This window comes from Xenopus tropicalis, chromosome 6 (genome assembly GCF_000004195.4).
Source record: "Xenopus tropicalis strain Nigerian chromosome 6, UCB_Xtro_10.0, whole genome shotgun sequence".
NCBI lineage: Eukaryota > Metazoa > Chordata > Amphibia > Anura > Pipidae > Xenopus > Xenopus tropicalis.
In genome coordinates this window covers 119,722,452-119,740,924 of record NC_030682.2, presented here as the reverse complement: position 1 = coordinate 119,740,924, position 18,473 = coordinate 119,722,452, and the positions used below count along the sequence as shown (strand labels likewise).

At 39.5% G+C, this 18,473-nt stretch overlaps 1 protein-coding gene across 2 annotated transcripts in view; it reads right to left on the bottom strand.

Annotated features, from left to right (window-relative positions):
- Nucleotides 1-168: 168 nt before the first annotated feature.
- Nucleotides 169-18,473, bottom strand: part of c8orf34 (chromosome 8 open reading frame 34) — a 118,046-nt gene continuing 99,741 nt past the window's right edge. For both annotated transcript variants that reach the window (XM_004915169.4, XM_002935323.5), the window contains exons 13-14: nt 13,468-13,561; nt 169-4,622 (exon numbers count right to left, since the gene is read on the bottom strand). In XM_004915169.4, coding sequence (XP_004915226.1) covers nt 4,615-4,622; nt 13,468-13,561 — 102 coding nt within the window. In that variant the 3' untranslated portion in view covers nt 169-4,614. The remainder of the gene's footprint in view (nt 4,623-13,467; nt 13,562-18,473) is intronic.

Genomic DNA, 18,473 nt, shown 5'->3' with positions numbered 1-18,473 from the left:
GTATGGCCAGCTTAAGCTTTACAGTAATATATGAATGCAAATTTAAGGGAGAACATAAGATTCAAACCCTACTTACTGATATATTTAAACATATACATTACTTCTCCTTTATTGGTTGGTACTTGTTCTAAAGTTGCTGCTTGATTTAGCAAATGAAGAAAATGAAAGTGAAGAAAACATAATTCCAAACAATTTTATTGTGGTAGCAGTTACCAGGCATATTCATTTATCAAAAATGACATCCACCGAATAAAATCATTCACTCATTACAAATCATTAGAAGTACATGCCCCAGAAAGAAGAAATCCCCCAATCATTTTGCCTTCTCCTCATCGTCACCTCATTAAAACATCACTTAACAATGTAAAGAAATTAGAACTTTTCAACAGGATATAACCTCGGGTTTTGTGTTTGTCACGGAATCTTTAGCCCCGTCGGACGGATTTTACATTCTTACTTGCTTTACATTCAGGCATAGGCTTATACAGAATATAAATCATAGTACAAATATTTTCATATCTTTTACATTAATTATCCGAAGAGACTCATTTAAAAAGGTCGCTATAGTTGAACTCGAGAACTTTACACTATTTCAAATAAAAATGATATCAATGATATAATTTATGGTTCTGCCTATGGTGACAACATGCACTGGGCAAAAATAGTACATTGCCTTAATCACACCTCTCAAATGCCACGGTTCCTAAGCTGAACGCTGGGACAGAGAGTATGCAGAATAGCCATGCTGCTCTTTCTATAGAATAAACTAGATTGCTGATGTAATGAAGGTTTGAAAGAAGATGAAACAATGAAGACCACAATGAATATGGTATTGTCGTTATCAGTTTTCTTCGAAAAATTACAAAAAATGTGAATTAAGGCATTACAAATTGAATGAGTTATATTTATATATATTTATATATGTTTCATTCGGAAAAACAGAATTAAAAAAAGGTTTAGGTACATCAAGAAGTCACATGATGGCGTGTGTGTAGGATTTTGCTCAGTGTGTCGGGGTGTAAGCATTAAAGCATTATTAAAGCAGACAGAGCTAAGAGTGGCCAACAGTCAGAGCATTGGAACAACACAGGGCACAAGAGAATAGAGCACGGGGCCAACTGTAAGAGGAAAAGCAGAAACGCATGTACTCATATACAGAATATGTGCGTGCAAGTTGTACAGCCATCTTGTGCAAAAGCCATGTAACACCTGGTATCACGTGTGTGTGTATGGGGAATCCTTTATTTAATACATCATGCAACAATTCTAGCATCCATTTTGCTTTACTGCAAACACTGTACTGATAACTCACCGTTACACTTTTTAACTGGGGGAGTTTGCTCTTGTGGATCTACAGGGGGAATAACCGGCGAGGAAGAACTATTTACTTATTTAGCAGTGTCTTCCATTCTGATCATTCACTAAGTCATGCCATAGCACAATCCTGGCCAATAAGGCAAACCCTCGGTCTAGAATATTTTAAGGGCACTCCAATAAATGGATTTAACTAAAAGGAGGGTTTTGAGAAAGTATAATAAGGATTATGGACAAAAAAATAAACATTCTCTACAGTATTGTAAAATCATAATCATATTCAGAAGATAATATCATTCAAATCATGATAATCAAATTCATCCCTGTATATTTTCATTACATAAATACAATTATGATACAATAATAAGTGTACCTTTAGAGTGAGGATTACACATCGAAGTCAAAGTGATATTTGTTTTGCTTAAAAATGTCAGTTTTACAGTTCAGATGTACAAAGATCCATTCTACATGACCCCTCTCTGTGCTGGGTCAGCCCTTTGCTGGTCAGTGTCATATTAACAAATACAATCCCTACATCAGAACTGGCCTGGAAATGTACAATCTATGGTGCTGGCACTGTGCTCTCTTTATTCTGGGGCATTTGATTCTGAAATTACTGTGAGAGACCAAGCTTCCTCATAATATACTATATGGCCAAACTGTAGTTTGAAATTGTCCTTGGAAGCAATGTCAGGGTTGGGGTTTTTATGAGTAATCAGAGGTAAGCAAAGGTAATGACAAGCGTAAAGTGGAAATGTGTCCTTTGGAGAAAATTCTGGATTTGGCCAATGCCAGGAGAACACTACCTGTCTAAATGCATACTGCAAATTGTTTGGAGGTGGAGGAACAAGGGTTTGGGTCTATTTTCCATGGTTACATTCCTACTTTATGGCAACAGTTTGGGCAAAGCAGCACAATATGTCCCCAGGCACATAGTGAGGTCTGTATAGAATGGATTTACTGAGAAGGGAATGAAATAATGTTACTGGACTGGCTACAGCCCCGACCTAAGCCCAAATGAACAACTGAATTCTGACTGTGAGGAAGGCCTGACTGCCGATCAGTGCCCAACCTCACATGTTCTTGCAGCTGAATGAGTAAATCCACCAACAATGTTCCAACATCTAGTAGACACTTCATATTAAAAGCCTTAGTTTGGGAATAAGATGCTGGACAGACAGGTGTCTGGATACTTTTGGATGCACTATGGATCCACATTTTGGGGATTTTGCCACCACAAAAGCTACCCCAAAATGGAAGTATATAAAAAAAATCACCTTCAGTTGTACAGTGGCCTAAATACATATGATATTTAGGGTTCGGTTCTGCTCAGCTAGGTACTTAGGATTTGGCCAAATCCAAATCCTGCAAAAAAAGGCTGAGCTTTGTCTGAATTTACGATTTGGTGACTCCCTATTTTTTATAGACATGTTCAAAGGGGAAGAATCACAATCATCAGTCTTTTTTATCATTTTTAAATAAGAGGTTTATCACAAGAAAAAAATAATTCTCTTCATAGATATCCAGATGATTCTCGGCCAACCATTGGTTTGACCTCATAAGCATTCAAATAAACCTTGTTTGACTAGCTAAATTCTTAGCTGTTGTATCTCTACAAGCGGCAATATACAGTGGCCTGAATGCTATCACAAGTAGCGGGGCTTTGCCTGCATGGAGGGCTGCATGTCTGCCCTTCTCCAAGCGAGAGAGCAAAATACTGCTGCTTGTGACAGCTCGCTGGGCTTTTCTACTTGCAGTGAAACAGCAGCTTCTGAGAGTAAGTAATATAAGCTCAGGAGTCTATAAAAGCCATTAACATTATCAGCAGAGAAGTTTGTAGCAGAGCCTATCGAGAGGAGAGCTGGCCGTTATTGGCTTAACCAGCTTTGTGCTGCCCTGACAGCAACCTGACGCCGTTGGGGTGCAATGAGTCTCGGGCATCAACTAATATCTTTATAACCATTTAAAATCTTTAATAAATTATATATAGAGAGAGGAAATGGATTTGCACATGATTAAACCTCAGTCTAAAAAATAGATTCTGTGATTATTCCCCTTTAAGGGAAGCCTCATATATATACAACACTTTGGGAGCTTTATACAGTATTACCCCGGCTACATTCTGCTGCCAAAGACAATAAGAAATTCCCAGAAAGCCATGGATGCTTCCTTTAAAAACGCATAAGCAATCTATTCATATGGTTAGGTAATGTCTTAGTGATTAATGCACGCCCAAGCTTTCCAACATTTACTTCTCTGAATGTGACTTATGGAGACATTTATATTAAAGAATATATATTATCGCACATGCAGAGATGAGATATGCAAAGTAATGCTAGTGCTTCTTCCAATAAATAGCAGCTTTTGGTCAAGAAAGGACACGGCCTAGTTCTGTTGTTTCTTCTTGAGCTGCAAATCAAACCACACAGTGGCATTTTGTAGGGTGATGGCCCACAATGAAGGTTAAAGCCACCCAAACCAAACAGCCCAATCCATTATTATTAGTACCTAGTCTTCATTGTATTGGAAACAAATCAACCATCAGAAGAACTATATACATACACATGCTGGATACATTCTTCAAGTGTCTACAGTGTATCAGAGTGTCTTTGACACCAACTGGCAATAGTGCAAGGCATCTAAGTAAGTAAGTAAAGGTGAATATTCCATCCAAAAGTGTTCTAATGAATAATGCAAAGTGCAGTCAAGTGATCAAGTATTACAACACTGATTCCCATTCCATGTCAGGTAGGCACGTTGCCTCATCTGCTTCCGCTTGTTGTGCACCATCCTAGTTCCCTTCAAAAGTCATGGTTAGCTTGACCTCATTGGTAGCACCAGAGAAGGAGAAGCTGGAGCAGAACCTCTTTCTGAATGAATACAATTCAATAAAGATGAATATTAAGAACCATCAGATGGTATTTCCTCAAAGAGAAAGACATTGTGAAAGGAGAAGAAAAGAAAACTTGGATCCAAAACCAGCAACCTGGACATCACTTTGGTTTCCAATCACTTTTATCATAACATTTTTAAACTGATTACCCCCAAGTATCCATTCCGTTGCCTTTTATGCCATAATGTGCCACAGGTCCTGTTCATTAGTCTTTGAGCCTTTTGACTACATTGCCAAAGAAGCAAAGAAGAACCATTTCAAAGTGTTTTTTGATTCACCAAATAATACAATTAGTGCTTATGGATAGCACACACCAGGGATTAAAAATCAATTCTCCAATCATCTTCTCCAACTTGATACTGAATTAATTGGCTTCTACAGCTTATTGGTGCTTGGTCCTTTAGGTATTACAAACCTGCAAAGATAAAAAGAAACGTTAATAGAGTAAAAGGAGAACTAAAGCTTAAATAAAGAAGTAGGGGAGAAACATTGTACATTATGTTTTGGGCTTCTGTACCAGCCCAAGGCAACCACAGCCCTTTAGCAGGGAAGATCTGTGCCCCCAAAGATGCCCCAGTAGCCCCCCATCTTCTTTTCTGCACAAACTCTCTGTTGCTGTCATTTACCTTAGGGTTTAGTGACCAACACACAATATACTGCGAATAGGGGCCGACACACAATATAATGTATAGAATATAAATGTCACAATATAAGGCTGATTAGTAATTAATATAAAAAACATTACTACATGGCAGCTCAGAAACAAGTGCAATTAGTATCAGAATTAGAATCAGAATGCAATAATCAGCCCTCTAGCATCATCTTATATTACAGGCCAATCTCATTTTCTGCTTGGTAACACTTTCCAAGATGGGGAGCTCCTGTGACTGGAGCATTGCAGCTATTAAGATGCTGAAGCTTTAGGCTGATGCAGTAAGTACAGTATATAAAATATGGCATTTTGTATGTATGTATATCTTTATTTATAAAGCGCTTAGTTATTAAGATAATAATAAATAAATACAAAGTACAACAATAAATACAAATAAATACAAGATACAGTTGCAATAAGTTAAGAGTCAAAGACACAAGAGGATGGAGGTCCCTGCCCCGTAGAGCTTACAATCTATATTTTTAGCCATATTAATGTAGCGCCATGTTAGCAGAATGGCTACATTCATTTTTAGGGTTTAGTTCTCGTTTAAAGGCGCTGTGAATGCTGGAACTGTTCAAGACAGACCTCCCCTTTAATGTTGGTGTCTTACAGAAAATGTAGAGCAGCCTGCCACTGCTACTGTTGTATAACAGCAAGGTCCTGTCACATTAACTAGATGTTAGATTTAGGGCAAGCAAGATGCTGATCTGCATTTACCAAGACTTCTTTGTATTTTTTTGTGACCTACTGACACAAAGTGGGCACATCGTATCCATTCTGATGGATCCTCACTTACTAATGCAAAGTACAGGAAGCACAGATAGACCTGGGCTGTGGAATAAACACCTGTCTTGGGTACCCTTATTCTGCTGTACCTACACTCGCAACTACTAAATCACATGCCAATACTGATATTGGCTTGTCTCCTGGGTCAAGCTTCCTTCCTTACTTGCACGTGGCCCTGATACTTGCACAATGCAGTGCACGGTTTAATGTGGGTTTGCTGTTATGCTGGAAATGTGGGAAAACTGCCATGTTTTGGCCAAACCATATGGAGACTTGCAGCCATTTTTAAGCTTGCTTTCATAAACAATATATTGTAGAAGGGAAACAGACTCAAAAGACTTCTCAAAATAAGTAATATGGGTGGGAATATAGTACTTTTAAATCTGAAAAGAATGTTATAGTTAAGTGAGCTGTAACCATGCTTATACCTTGGTGAAAAATAAAGAATATTAGGTCCTAGATTCAATGTATTTTGCTCAGAGAATGTTACTATCCCTTGGCTGCTGTAGCTGCAAACACTGACAGTTTCTGATATCTTAGGGAAACATTCCCAACAATGCAAGGCCTGCTGCATGCCATGGCAATAATAACCCTATCCAGCTAGTTTCATTCTCTTCTGCGTACATGGACGGCTTAAGGACTAGGAATGAATTAAAAACAGACTCCATGAAACCCAATTAAACATGTGTGGTATGTAATGACATCATGGAAACCACATCCAGATAAAGCATTTATCTAAAATATTATCTCAAGCAGAACAGATAAGTAACATTCCTTTAAACAAATTCATAAGAATCAGCCATGCTTAGTGCCTAAAATCACACTCGGATCCGTCTATATTAGCGGCACCAGCGCTGTTAGAAATGTAGGGAACACTGAAATGGTCCGAATAATCTACAATATTGATAAAACCGGTCACTGTAAATGTTTGATAGCAGGGAAATAATGGCAGCTTCTTGTATATCAATACTTTAAATGTATCCAGTATCTGAGATAGGAAAAGCTACTAGTTAGCAGGTCACAGTTTAGTGTGAGATTAGGGAATATTATGCATGTCAGCTATAACCACTTAGGTGTTAAAAGTGTGTGGGAATGAGAACCCTCCAGGATTCCAGGTCACCAGCAGCAAGGGAACATTATTCTGAAACAAATGACATGTTTATTTTGCAGGTTTTCACTTTCCCATGTAAGTGATGGGGAGGCCATATTTTCCAATGTTATCCATCATAAAGCAGCAGAATACAGGGAGTATGTGTTAACACTTGAAGGGTTGTTTACTATACCCGGGAGTTCACTTTCTAGCTGGATTGAAAATCAGTCACAAGAAACAGCTAGCCCTGACTTTAACACCAGCTTTTGGGGCAGGAGGTTAGGACAGGGCACTAATCAGTGGTATAGCAGACCCTATGGTCGTGGGTGGCCCTCTCCTACCTTAAACTTTAGCAAAGACCAGAGGCAAGGCACAAGCAGGGAGCAAGCGAGTAGGGGGGGCACACTTGCAAGTTATGCTACCGACCCTGATTTGGGCTGCACCTCCTGTCACTCCCTAAGGGGCACATTAAAATGATGTGCAAGTAATGGGACGGGTAACACACAAGTTTGGGGGCTTGTGGCATGCAAGTTAGGGGTGCGTGGGGGGGAATGTGCTTCCCAACACTCCGTGGGATTGAGTGCAGACACTCAGAAAGGAGCACAGTAGCCTGTGGCAAATCTTCAAATGTCAAGTGCAGAATACAAAGTGCAAACTGTTAGGCTGAGAATGGTCCCTTTTGCACTTTGCACAATGCATGGAGCATGGGTTTAAAAGAAGGTTAATACTTTTTGGAGTTTAAAATAAAGTCGCTTCCTTACATATTTTGCTGGCCCAACTAAAGCCAATTATGTCTGAATTGGGAGTATTCTGGGATAGGCCCCTTTCCATATTCCCAGTGTTACAGAACTGAAATCCCCTGTACTCCACCAATTAGCTAATTTAACGTAAGGCTATTGGGAATTTTAGTTCAGAAAGGTTGCCGATCACTGGCAACAACATATATTTATATTTATTTATACAACATATTTTTATCTTCACGTATACCATTTTATGCTCCAAACTGAGAGGATTTTGATTTTGCAATTTTTTTTTATAATTCATTGTTTTCTTTTCTGTTTTCTCCTACCATAATATACTTGTGTATTTAATAGCCATAGAAGAACGAGCCGCATTTACAATTTTATAATCTGTATTTTTAAGCCTAATAAATATTCCCTACAATTAAAGCAGTAACAAATACATAAACATTAATACCACATGTAACAAAGCATAAAAAAATGTTTTCTCTGCCTGGACCCGCCAGTTGCACAACTCAGAGTGACTGAGAACATCCTGTCTTTTAAACATTTTATGACTTTATGGTTTATTTTACTAACACATAATTGAAAGATTTCCTTGGCGAGTCGATGGATTCCAAATTTGATTAGTTTTGAGCATTTCCTTCGGGATCAGTCTAAAATGTAAATCTGTGTTACGACGAAAGACACAACATACAGAGACACTTAGGAAAAATTACTGCCCAAAGGAAACGCGCAAAGCTTCTCCCACCGATACATTTACTGTCACACTTAGAAAAAAAACCATTCCAGATGAACACAATTAATATATATTTTATCATTACGGAAGTACCAAAGCCATTATTTTTGGAGTCGGCTGAATTCTGAGCAGAATCCAAACCCTTATTGGCATCTGAAAACAAAATTTCTTGCCTTTGGTTGTTCAGGGTTTAGAATCAGTTTGCCCAGACACTCAGGATTTGTCAGTATTCGAATCCTAGAAAAAGTGCTGGTGTTTATCAATTCCCAAACCAAATCCTGGATTCAGGGAATCCTTTGCCTTCGTCTTCTCGTTTCAAGGTAAGTTACACATTTGTGACCCACAAGTGCAGTTGCAGTCATGCAAAATGTCTGTTCCTTGCACTTCTGCATAGTTGTGCTGATTGCAAATTCATTCCAAAAGCCAAGCCCAAGTGAGCCCAACTGATGCAGGGAAACCCTGGAGTTACTGCCACCATCGAAGGTGACAGTAGCTCCAGAGTTTTCATGACATCCTACATCAATTTCTACAGCAAACTTGCACTTAAAGATACAGGCCCAGATGTCATTTTGATGGAGAATGATAGAACTGATGCCAAGCAGAAATGTATTTTTTCAATTGCGGGTGATTGCTGAAAAGCACACAATAAAGCTGGAATTATGAAACAGAACTCTGCATTGTCGGTAAAAAAAATTATTCTAATAAACTTAAAAAACGGAATCTTTATTAACCTCCATTTACATCTATGTTTAGTTTTCCTCTTTATTCGGCTAATGATAATGATATTTAGAACTGAAAGATTGAACTGAAAGATTAAATTGTCTCTTGCTCACCCTGCTAAGTTACAGGCCCCAGTAACAGGCCAAGGTCAATAACGGAGGATGGTTGTGATGTGGCGCAATAGGATTGGACATAGGTAGTCATGCCTACTGGCTCAGAATTGTTTTGCATGTATGTATGTATTTACTTATAAAGCACAACATATGTACAGTACAATTTGTGTATTTAATTGGCTGTAACCTTTCAACATTGGCTGTGACTTGTGTATTGTGGTGCACTAGGATTGGGCACATATACAGGTACAGGATATTTATACCGTTGCCGCTCCCAGGGTCTTTCCTGCTTTGAAAAAGCGTTTAGGCAAAATGCATGTCGGCAGTCTATTTGTTTTAATCATAAGGTCTGGGTAATGCCCTAATCTTGGCGTGCCAAGAAAGGGCAGAGGTGGATGTGGGAATATTCTGAATATTTTTTGTTACTAATTTAGGCCAATTATATCCTTGGTGGTAATAAATCCCTCAGGAGATACGTACTTGCCTTGAGTATAGTCTCATGTTACTGGTAATAATACAGGCTCTGGACTGTTGCAGATAGTCAGAAAATGGGATTGCCTAGAGACTGATGCTAGGGGCTGATATTAGGCAAAGTTAGTAAGAGGTCTACTACCAAGCTGTATTGGAACAATTTGCCCAATAAGACAACAACTGAACTCTGCTTTGGTGTAGACTTGTCAGGTCCTGTTGTATCTATGCTTGTACCTAATGCGCTAGACTTACAGGATAAGAAATATATGTTTCTTACAGGATAAAAAAATACGTTGACCTTTGAATTTTAATTTATACTTATTTTATCTTAATGTAGTCACTACAAGTTAAGTTTTAAGTTTCAATCCTACTGGGATGTGCCCTGATAAAATGTGTTCTGCTCATCCCTATTTGTAATTAAATGAATCAACACATTGGGTGCAATCCCTTGTAATCAGGTGACCGGACTCTCCCTTAAACCATGATAATGGCCATAAGCCATTTCCCAAAATCTCTTATGCTTAGAGTGTAATGCAACTAGATTCTGGGACTTGAAGGCTCCCCGCATACCACAGTGGGTGATGCACAGATTTCCAGGAAAGCAGATAGATTTCAAGTCCCAGAATCCATCACTTCATAATGGGATATGGGTGGGGTAGCATTACAGTGAGACTGGGATGGGGAACTGGCAAACACACAGCCAACACGCTGACAGGCTTTATGGCTTCCGTTCAGTCTGTGGAATCAGGTATGTCTGTATAAAAATAATATACATTTATATTTATATCTGGAAGTTTAAGCAGTGTTTATGCCATTTTCTTCATGAGTCCAGCTGAATGAGCTCATGTCAAAATATGAGTTATATTTCCCATTTAAGCTAAAGCTTTAGCCTCTGCAGAGCGGTGTATTTTGTCTGGTATTGCAGAGGTAAAAGTATCCCTTTAATTTCTATTAAGGCTGTACTCTGTACAGTAAGCACTATATAAACACAAAGAAACCTACACACAGACATTTTTACAAACACGCACAAAAAGAGACTAATAAGGAGCAGGAGAAAGGGAAGACATTACTTAAGTAAATGGCACACAAATATAAACTATTTTAGCTCACAAATAATAATTTAAGATCCAATGCTCCCCCACCCTTCTTGGCTCCATGAACTAAACTTCAACATTGGATTGCATTGTGCTCCCCTCTTGGCAGACATGAACATCACATTTGAATGACACTATTTTCAGACCTTGCAGAGCACCACTTTGGACAAGAATGATTACTTGCATTACCAAGAGGGATTTGGCAAAGGCCACAGCAATGCAGGTGGAGATGCCACTCTGTCATATAGGGGCACATGCAAAACCCCAGGCAACTGAGTAAATAGAATATGTGCAGAAGTGCAATACTTAAGAGTTATCCTCATTGCGCATTTTCATCAGAATCTTCTTTGTGGTATGCCTGGGATCAGCAACATTTATTTCTGCTTCTTGTGCAAAACAAATAGGGAATCAAAGCTACAATTTGCACAAGTCCAATAAAAAGAATTAAGCCAAGAAGTGGTAAGCCCAAGCATTGCCTAGAAGAATATTTTGAGCTAATGGACTAAAGGTGCCCATACACAACCAGATATAACTGCCCACTCCTGGTCAAGTTGAAAGCCAATGGCTCATGGCTTGGGGCCAAATGGAAAATCTGTCCATCCATGGAGTTGGTTAGATATCACGAAACATGGATGTGGTCTGCATAGGCTTAATATGTGATCTGATCACAGGGCCTATTGCCTAGAGCAGGGATCCCCAACCAGTGGTTCACAGCAGCATGTTGCTCACCATCCCCTTTGATGTTGCTCTCAGTGGCCTCAAAGTAGGCTTGGAGGCAAGCTTTGAAAGCACAGAGACACAGTTTTACTCCAAGCAGAGCCTCCTTCAGGCCAGCAGTCCACATGGGGCTACCAAATAGCCAATCACAGCATTTTTTTGGCTTCCCCAGAGAACTTTTCTTATGGCTTCCCCAGAGAACTTTTTCCCAAACTTTTTACATCTGAGTGTGGCACACAAGTAAAAAAGGTTGGGGATCCCTGACCTAGAGGCATTGCACTTTAAGAATGTTTTTTTTGTTACCATAATTATTGCAATAGCCACACAGAATGCTGTACAATAGTGCTTTTGAGTCTAAAATAGTCTTATTTAAATCTGCTGTGCATGGAGTACATGAAAATTAAAATGGGTTTGAAATCACATAGTTAGACCTTACTAAAGCAAAATGATAAGCATAAGGGAAGGGTGCAACTCTATTACCATTACTCTATTACTATACCTGCTGGAGTTACATTTGGTATAACTAGCACCCTAGACACCAACAAGTTTGTCATGGTGTTTTTGCTACACAAGGAAGAGGTGGCGGCATGGGGCATTCACAAATAAATGAAACCCTGTAAGTTATAACCATATAATTAAGTGTATATTTCATTGTGAATATAGAGAAAGTGAACCCTACTAAGAATCAGGGGCTTTCACATATAAAAATACAACCCAGTAATTTATGAAAAATGCTAAAATGCCGAAGCACAAAATGTGCAGTCTGATTGCTTCAGACGAAATCTGGAATAGAATTCCCACACTTTTGAGGAGAAATACTGTACTTTTATATGATGACATATTTTTCCAGCTGTAGGTTTTCATCTGCTATTTAAAAGCACACAGTAATCAGTTTGCCTTGTAATTTATGAAACTACTAAGTCACAAAACAGGTGCTCGGCTTGCAAAGATTTATTTGCCAATTTCTAATCTTGAAGTCATAAATTATAAAAGCCTTGCTAGCGGGATACTAAATTACACATTGAATGTATTATTTTGAGATGGCAGTGTCAGTTTTTATGCTTTTCAACAATTGAAGAGAAAAATAACAAAGAATTTGCTCCTTCTTGTACAAGCCCATGAGAAAGGCTGCAAGAGACTATACAGGATAATTCCCTGCAACTATGTCTTTGAACTACAGGCACGGCCGCCCAACTCACATTCTAGTAACAGGTGGGTACCATTATCAAATAATTACATTGAGCCTGAGTTCTGGCAGTTGGTGTGCTTTTATTTTCTAACTGGAAAAGTGCAGTATCATCCTGACAGCCTGTAACTTAGCAACGATGATCTTAATCTTTAAAGAAAAACCCCCCAGAGATTTTAGGATCTAGCCATAGACAGCGATGGCCAAGTAGCATTGTTCTCTCCTTCAGGCCAGTGAAAACTGGAACTGAGATAGCGATCCACTCCAGGCCTTTTTGAGACCTTATTTCGTGTTATCATCTAGTGAGACGAGGAATTCAGGCCAAGAAAACCAGGACTGGATCATTATCTCCCTCAGGACATGGACTTGGTTGCCAGCTCTGGATTCAAATATGGTCAAGCAATATTGTTGAAATAAGCAAACTGGCAGCTTAAGTCTTCAACATTCTACATTGCAGATCTCCTCTTCCTCCTAAGTCTTCCTGTCCTAGGCTCTTTTTCCCCCATACACCCTGTCCAGTAAGTGGGGTCAAAGGAGGCTGAACCTTTGAGCCCTGGAGTCCTTACACATTTAAGGACCGAGAAACATTTGGTATCCCTAGCCACCGAGAAACTCCCAGCTTCCACCTGGGTTTATCTAAATCATAGATGGAGAAATTATTTTCCCTCCCAACTTTAACCAGAGCCGGTCACTATATAAAGTAAACCCTTACCCACTATCATAAGTTCCATGAGTCTGCAAGTATATAAGAGGATATGATGGGCCTGTATTTCCTAAGTACATTGCTCAGTATCAGTATGCATTATATGAATAGAAAATAGAATAAAACTTAGATTGCTCACTGCACCCTAGGGGTTAAATTACATCAGTGATTCTAAAAACTTTGCTTTGTTCATATTGTATAACTGCAATAAAACCCAATAAAAGTGAAGTACAAAACAAGACTTACGTTTTCCTTTCTCCGTCCCTATGACTTCACTGTCTGTGTCACTGGGGAGTGTCCATGGCTGCCGAGAACCTAGAAGCTGTTCATACGATTCCTCCTAATAAATGAAAATAAATAGTTCTACCACTGATAGGCTTGTTTCACTTCCGTAAAAGTTAAGCTCAGATTTAATTAAACTGCATTTTCTGCATGTATTGTGAGCATTTGGCTCCAAGTGGGACATTTAATAAATGCCATTGCTGGACAAAAAAGGGCAATGGGAACAAAATCGGAGAAAATATTCTAAATGTATTTGTGCATATGGTAAAGCCATTTTTCTTTATATGTTCAAGAGGTTTGACCATATAAAGTTTGGATTCAGTCTGTTTTCAGTAGTATAGGTATAGCCAGCCAATTCTGGGCTTCATTTTTTTCACATGATCTTTTATTGACTAGTACGTAATTTATAATAATTAATAAATAATAGATAATACTGTGAGGCTCTGTAATCTAATTATTGCACTATTTGAGCCAGGCTACCTATGTTATACATTGTCTCCAGCACATACAGAGCAAATATCCTTCAACTGAGTAATCACAGTTATATACATATGTGCAGATTGTGTCGGCTGGGGCTAATGGTTACCGGGTATATGCACTCTACACCCCCTTCCTCCATGACTTTTTGTATATTATGTACCACTATAGCCACATAATAAACACATAGTGGTTACTTGGTTACTCTTTTGGTCATGGTGGTGACATGTAGCTGCTACGTAACACGTTCTGTGTCCATACAGTACAGAATATAAGAAACAAAAACCAATTCACGTATGTGTTAAAATCCGCAGATATGGTTTCACAGGCACACTTCTTATTATCCTTAATTTGCTCCCCAAAAGATAACCATAATGTCCTAAAAATATCAACACCCACAACTGAATATAAAAAACCAATATTTGTCCATAGCCAGGGCCGGATTTCTATCCTGGGCGCCCCGAGGCCGCCCCTGTGGGTGTCCCCCCGTGCGCATGCGCGAATGCGCCCCCAGTGCGCATGCGCAAATGTGCCCCCCAGTGCGCATGCGCAACGCGCCACCTCCCCATTGCGCATGCGCAAACGCTCCTTTAAACTCCCATACGGAGCAGTGGGGAGAGGCCCCGACTGCTCCGTATGGGAGCCAAATTTAAAAATTTTCCTTGCGGCGGGGCGGCATGCCGCCCCTAAACTTCTGCTGCCCTAGGCCCGGGCCTTTGTGGCCTCTCCACAAATCCGGGCCTGTCCATAGCTACATTTGAACTTAGCCAGTTACTCTGGATAAAATACCTAAAGCTGCCCAGTTCTGTGTAATTCTACTGACGGATAGGCCAGGTATAAAAGTCTCAGAAAGCAGCCACATTAAAAATGATTATGGCTAGAAATGCCATATATTATATACTGAACTTATTGAACCAGCCTAAAGGTTCAGCATCTCTACAATAGAAACAATATAGCACTTCAAAGTTGCCACAGGGGGTCACCATTCTGGAATCTGTTGCAAGTGTCAGTGACACTGCACATGCTCAGTGCACTCTGGGCAGCTGTTGTAGCAAATTATCAAGCAGAAAATGAGGTTTGTCTATCATATGAGTTAATGCTACAGAGTTGATCATTGAATTCTAATGCTAGCTACACTGGTTTCAGAACTACCATGTAGTAATTATCTGAATTAATTACAAATCAGCCTTACATCATCACATTTATATTCTATATATACAGTGAGTGCCATTTATAAAAGCTGGGCAAGTTTGCACCTGGGCAGTAACCAATACCAACCAATCAGTGATTAGCCGATTTCATCCAGCTGCAGGTTAAGCAGTGAAAACAAATACCTGACTGGTTGCCATGAGTTACTGCCCAGGTGCAATTTGCCCAGTCTTTATAAATAACCACCAGTATATTGTGAGTCAGTCCCTATGTTCAGTAACTCAGCATAAAAAAAGATGAGGAGCTACTGGGGCATCTGTGGGGGCACAGATCTTCTTATTATTAAAATGTATTTATAAAGTGCCAAAATATTTTGCAGTGCTGTACAATAAGTGGTTTTATACACTGGACATACAGAATTACATACAAAACAATCAATAACCAATACAAGGGGTAAAAAGGGCCCTGTTCAAAGGAGCTTACAATCTATCAGGATAATGGGTTGAGACACAAGGTGTGGTAATGGGCAATATCCGAATTAATCAATATAAGAGATGTAGGACAGGGTATTGCTTTTAGCTGCCTTAAGGTTGTGCTACACTTAATGAGGGTAAGCTTCACTACATAATGTGTTTTAGAAATCTTTTAAAGGCAGAAAGATTGGGAGAAAGTGGGACAGATTGTGGGAGCAAATTCCAGAGAAGGGGTGTAGCCCTTGCAAAATCTTGATTGCGTGTGTGAGAGGAGGCAACGAGAGAGGAGTTGAGGAGCAGGTTAGTAGAGGAGCGTAACAAGTGGGTTGGTTGGTATCTAGAGATAAGTTCAGGGAGGGGCAGAGTTATGGACTGCTTTATATGTGAGTGCTATAAGTAAATTTATTATGGCAGTGGAAGGCAGTGCAGGGATTGGCAGAGGCATGGCTAAGGAGGAGCCGTGGCAGAGGTGTATGAGCCTGGCAGCAGTTTTCATTATGGACTGGAGAGGGGACAGTCTGTGAAGGGGAAGGCCAATTAGCAGACAGTTACAGTAGTCCAGACATGATATGATGAGAGAGATCTTCCCTGCTGTGGTTGCCTCGGGCTGGTACAGAAGCCCAAAACATAATGTACAACATTTCTAGCCTACTTCTTTAGTTAAGCTTTAGTTCTCCTTAAAATGAAAGAAGGGATCCTATCCAGCTGTGCTAGAATGTCAAAGTAGTTAAGACACAAACCCAGAAAGCAAAGACCCAAGATTTTATCAATGAAAATTGAATGTTGCCTGCCCTTGATATTTGAGCTCAGCTGGATTACATTGCTTGTCTGGAAATGGTTTGATTCTGTTGTCTGAACAAATGAATAGATGCATTTCCTATTGATCGATTGGTGGCAGTGTACACAACGTGGCTTGTCTAAGGGCTCACAATCTGTTTAGCTTTGGGTGATTAAAAAAAGTGTCTGTCTATACTTGGTTAAAATGCAATGTTCTTTCTTTGCTTCCTCGCCAGGGTATTTAACGAAGAGCTTATTATTAAAGTATTGTACTTACATAAACAGGGGGCTTAAGCGTGAGCATGACGCAGAAAGCCCAGAGGATTACCAGACACCGAAGGACAAGCTGGCATGTTTTGAGAATTGAAATCAACCACAAATATTAAAAGGTGGGGGTACTTTTGAGCCTCCGAATACAAGCCTGTTTCCTGTGTTTCATTTTAACCTTGCCATTGGCTTTGCTCTTATTCTCAATAAAGCATCCCTCCATCTGACCTAGTATCATACTGCCTTCCCTCTCTTGCCTTGCTTTCACCCCCAGTTCTCTTCCATATGCTTTATACCAGTATCGTCTTCATCATCATACTAGACCCTCTGCAGTGTAGATTTTTGTTAAAGGGGTTGTCCACCTTTGTGGAAAGTCAGACCAAAATGGTAAGACCATTTCTAGAAAATGCCCCCTTTATTTGCTATTAAAAGTACAGTTAAGAGCCTACCCTGCAGCAGTGAGAAAGGAAGCCAGATTGGAAATATTGGTGAATACTGGGGAACTCTTCATTTTCACAGCATTAATGTAACAGCCATTGACACTCCCTCTGTTTAAGATTGCAGCTGCCATTTTAGCTTGGTCTCAGTAGCTTCAGTGTGGCTGCTCTAGCTGCTGGTATCTCAGATCACACAGAGTTGGGAGGGGAAGCAAATTCTTATGGGAGGAGGAGGTGGAAAATGGAGGGGGAGAGAGGAGCAAACTGAGACGGTGCCCCTGCCCGAAAGATTTATGTGAGAGAGAAAGTCTGACACAGAAGAACACGTGTACACAAAAGGAGACAAGAAATCCTGTGTTTCTTTTCACAGAGGACTCTGTGCAGCGTTTATGTGAGTGCTTATGGCTTTCCTTCTCCTTTAAGCAAATGTACAAAAGCCATAGCCATCTTTTCTGATGTGCAGAATTTCTCTCTCTCGCCACTGCTAGATTTTTGTGTCTTTGTAGAGGAGGATCAAGTCAGCAACCCCGCTCCCCAGAGGTGTAACTTAATTCACCAGGATTGGTAGGCACAAACTTTATATACTTATTACATAAAAAGGAAATATTTTTTAAGCAGGTATATTGGGAAAAGTGTTTCATTTAAAAAGGTCGTACTACTTAGCAGGACGTTTCAAAAAGTAAAAAAATGCCGCTTTTTCAGCATGGTGAAAAGACTTAGAAACCATGACAACAAATGAAACAGACCAGATAACTGGGGCAAAATACCTACAGTATGTTTAATATGAGTTCGATGATTAGGGCTTGTGCCAAATTTCTGCATGTTTTAATTCCTAATTTCTATATTTTTTACTTGTATTAAACAATGCAGAACAGTGAAATTAAAAGTATTTTTATTCTTCACTTGAAAGGGCAGTTAATCAAGGCAATTAGCTGTTTCTTACTGAAAAGCGTGTAAAATACAAGCCCTATTCGTTTAGCTTATGTTAAACAAAGGTATATATTGCCCCTTTAATTTCAAATTGGGAAAATGAAGAATAAAAAGTGAAATCATTCACAGCAATATTTACACAGATTGAGCTTTGTCTAGACATTTGGCTTAAGTGGCTCATTATGACCCACCATCTCACTCCATTTAAACACATTATTATCACACCTTTTGCTATTGAATTATACATGGTCTGGTGTGCCATGTGATATCAAAACAAAGTTGCTCCGCTTGCAGCCTTCCCTTCAATCAGAATAATAAAACAGGCAGCTTCAATTACCAGTGTAAAGGCGTGAGTGCAAAAGCACATGTACCACTGGGAAGGGCAAGCTGATTTCTATACCGCGTGTCTTATTAACATTCACCAGCCCAGCACTGTCAAGAAAGCCCAATACCCAATACC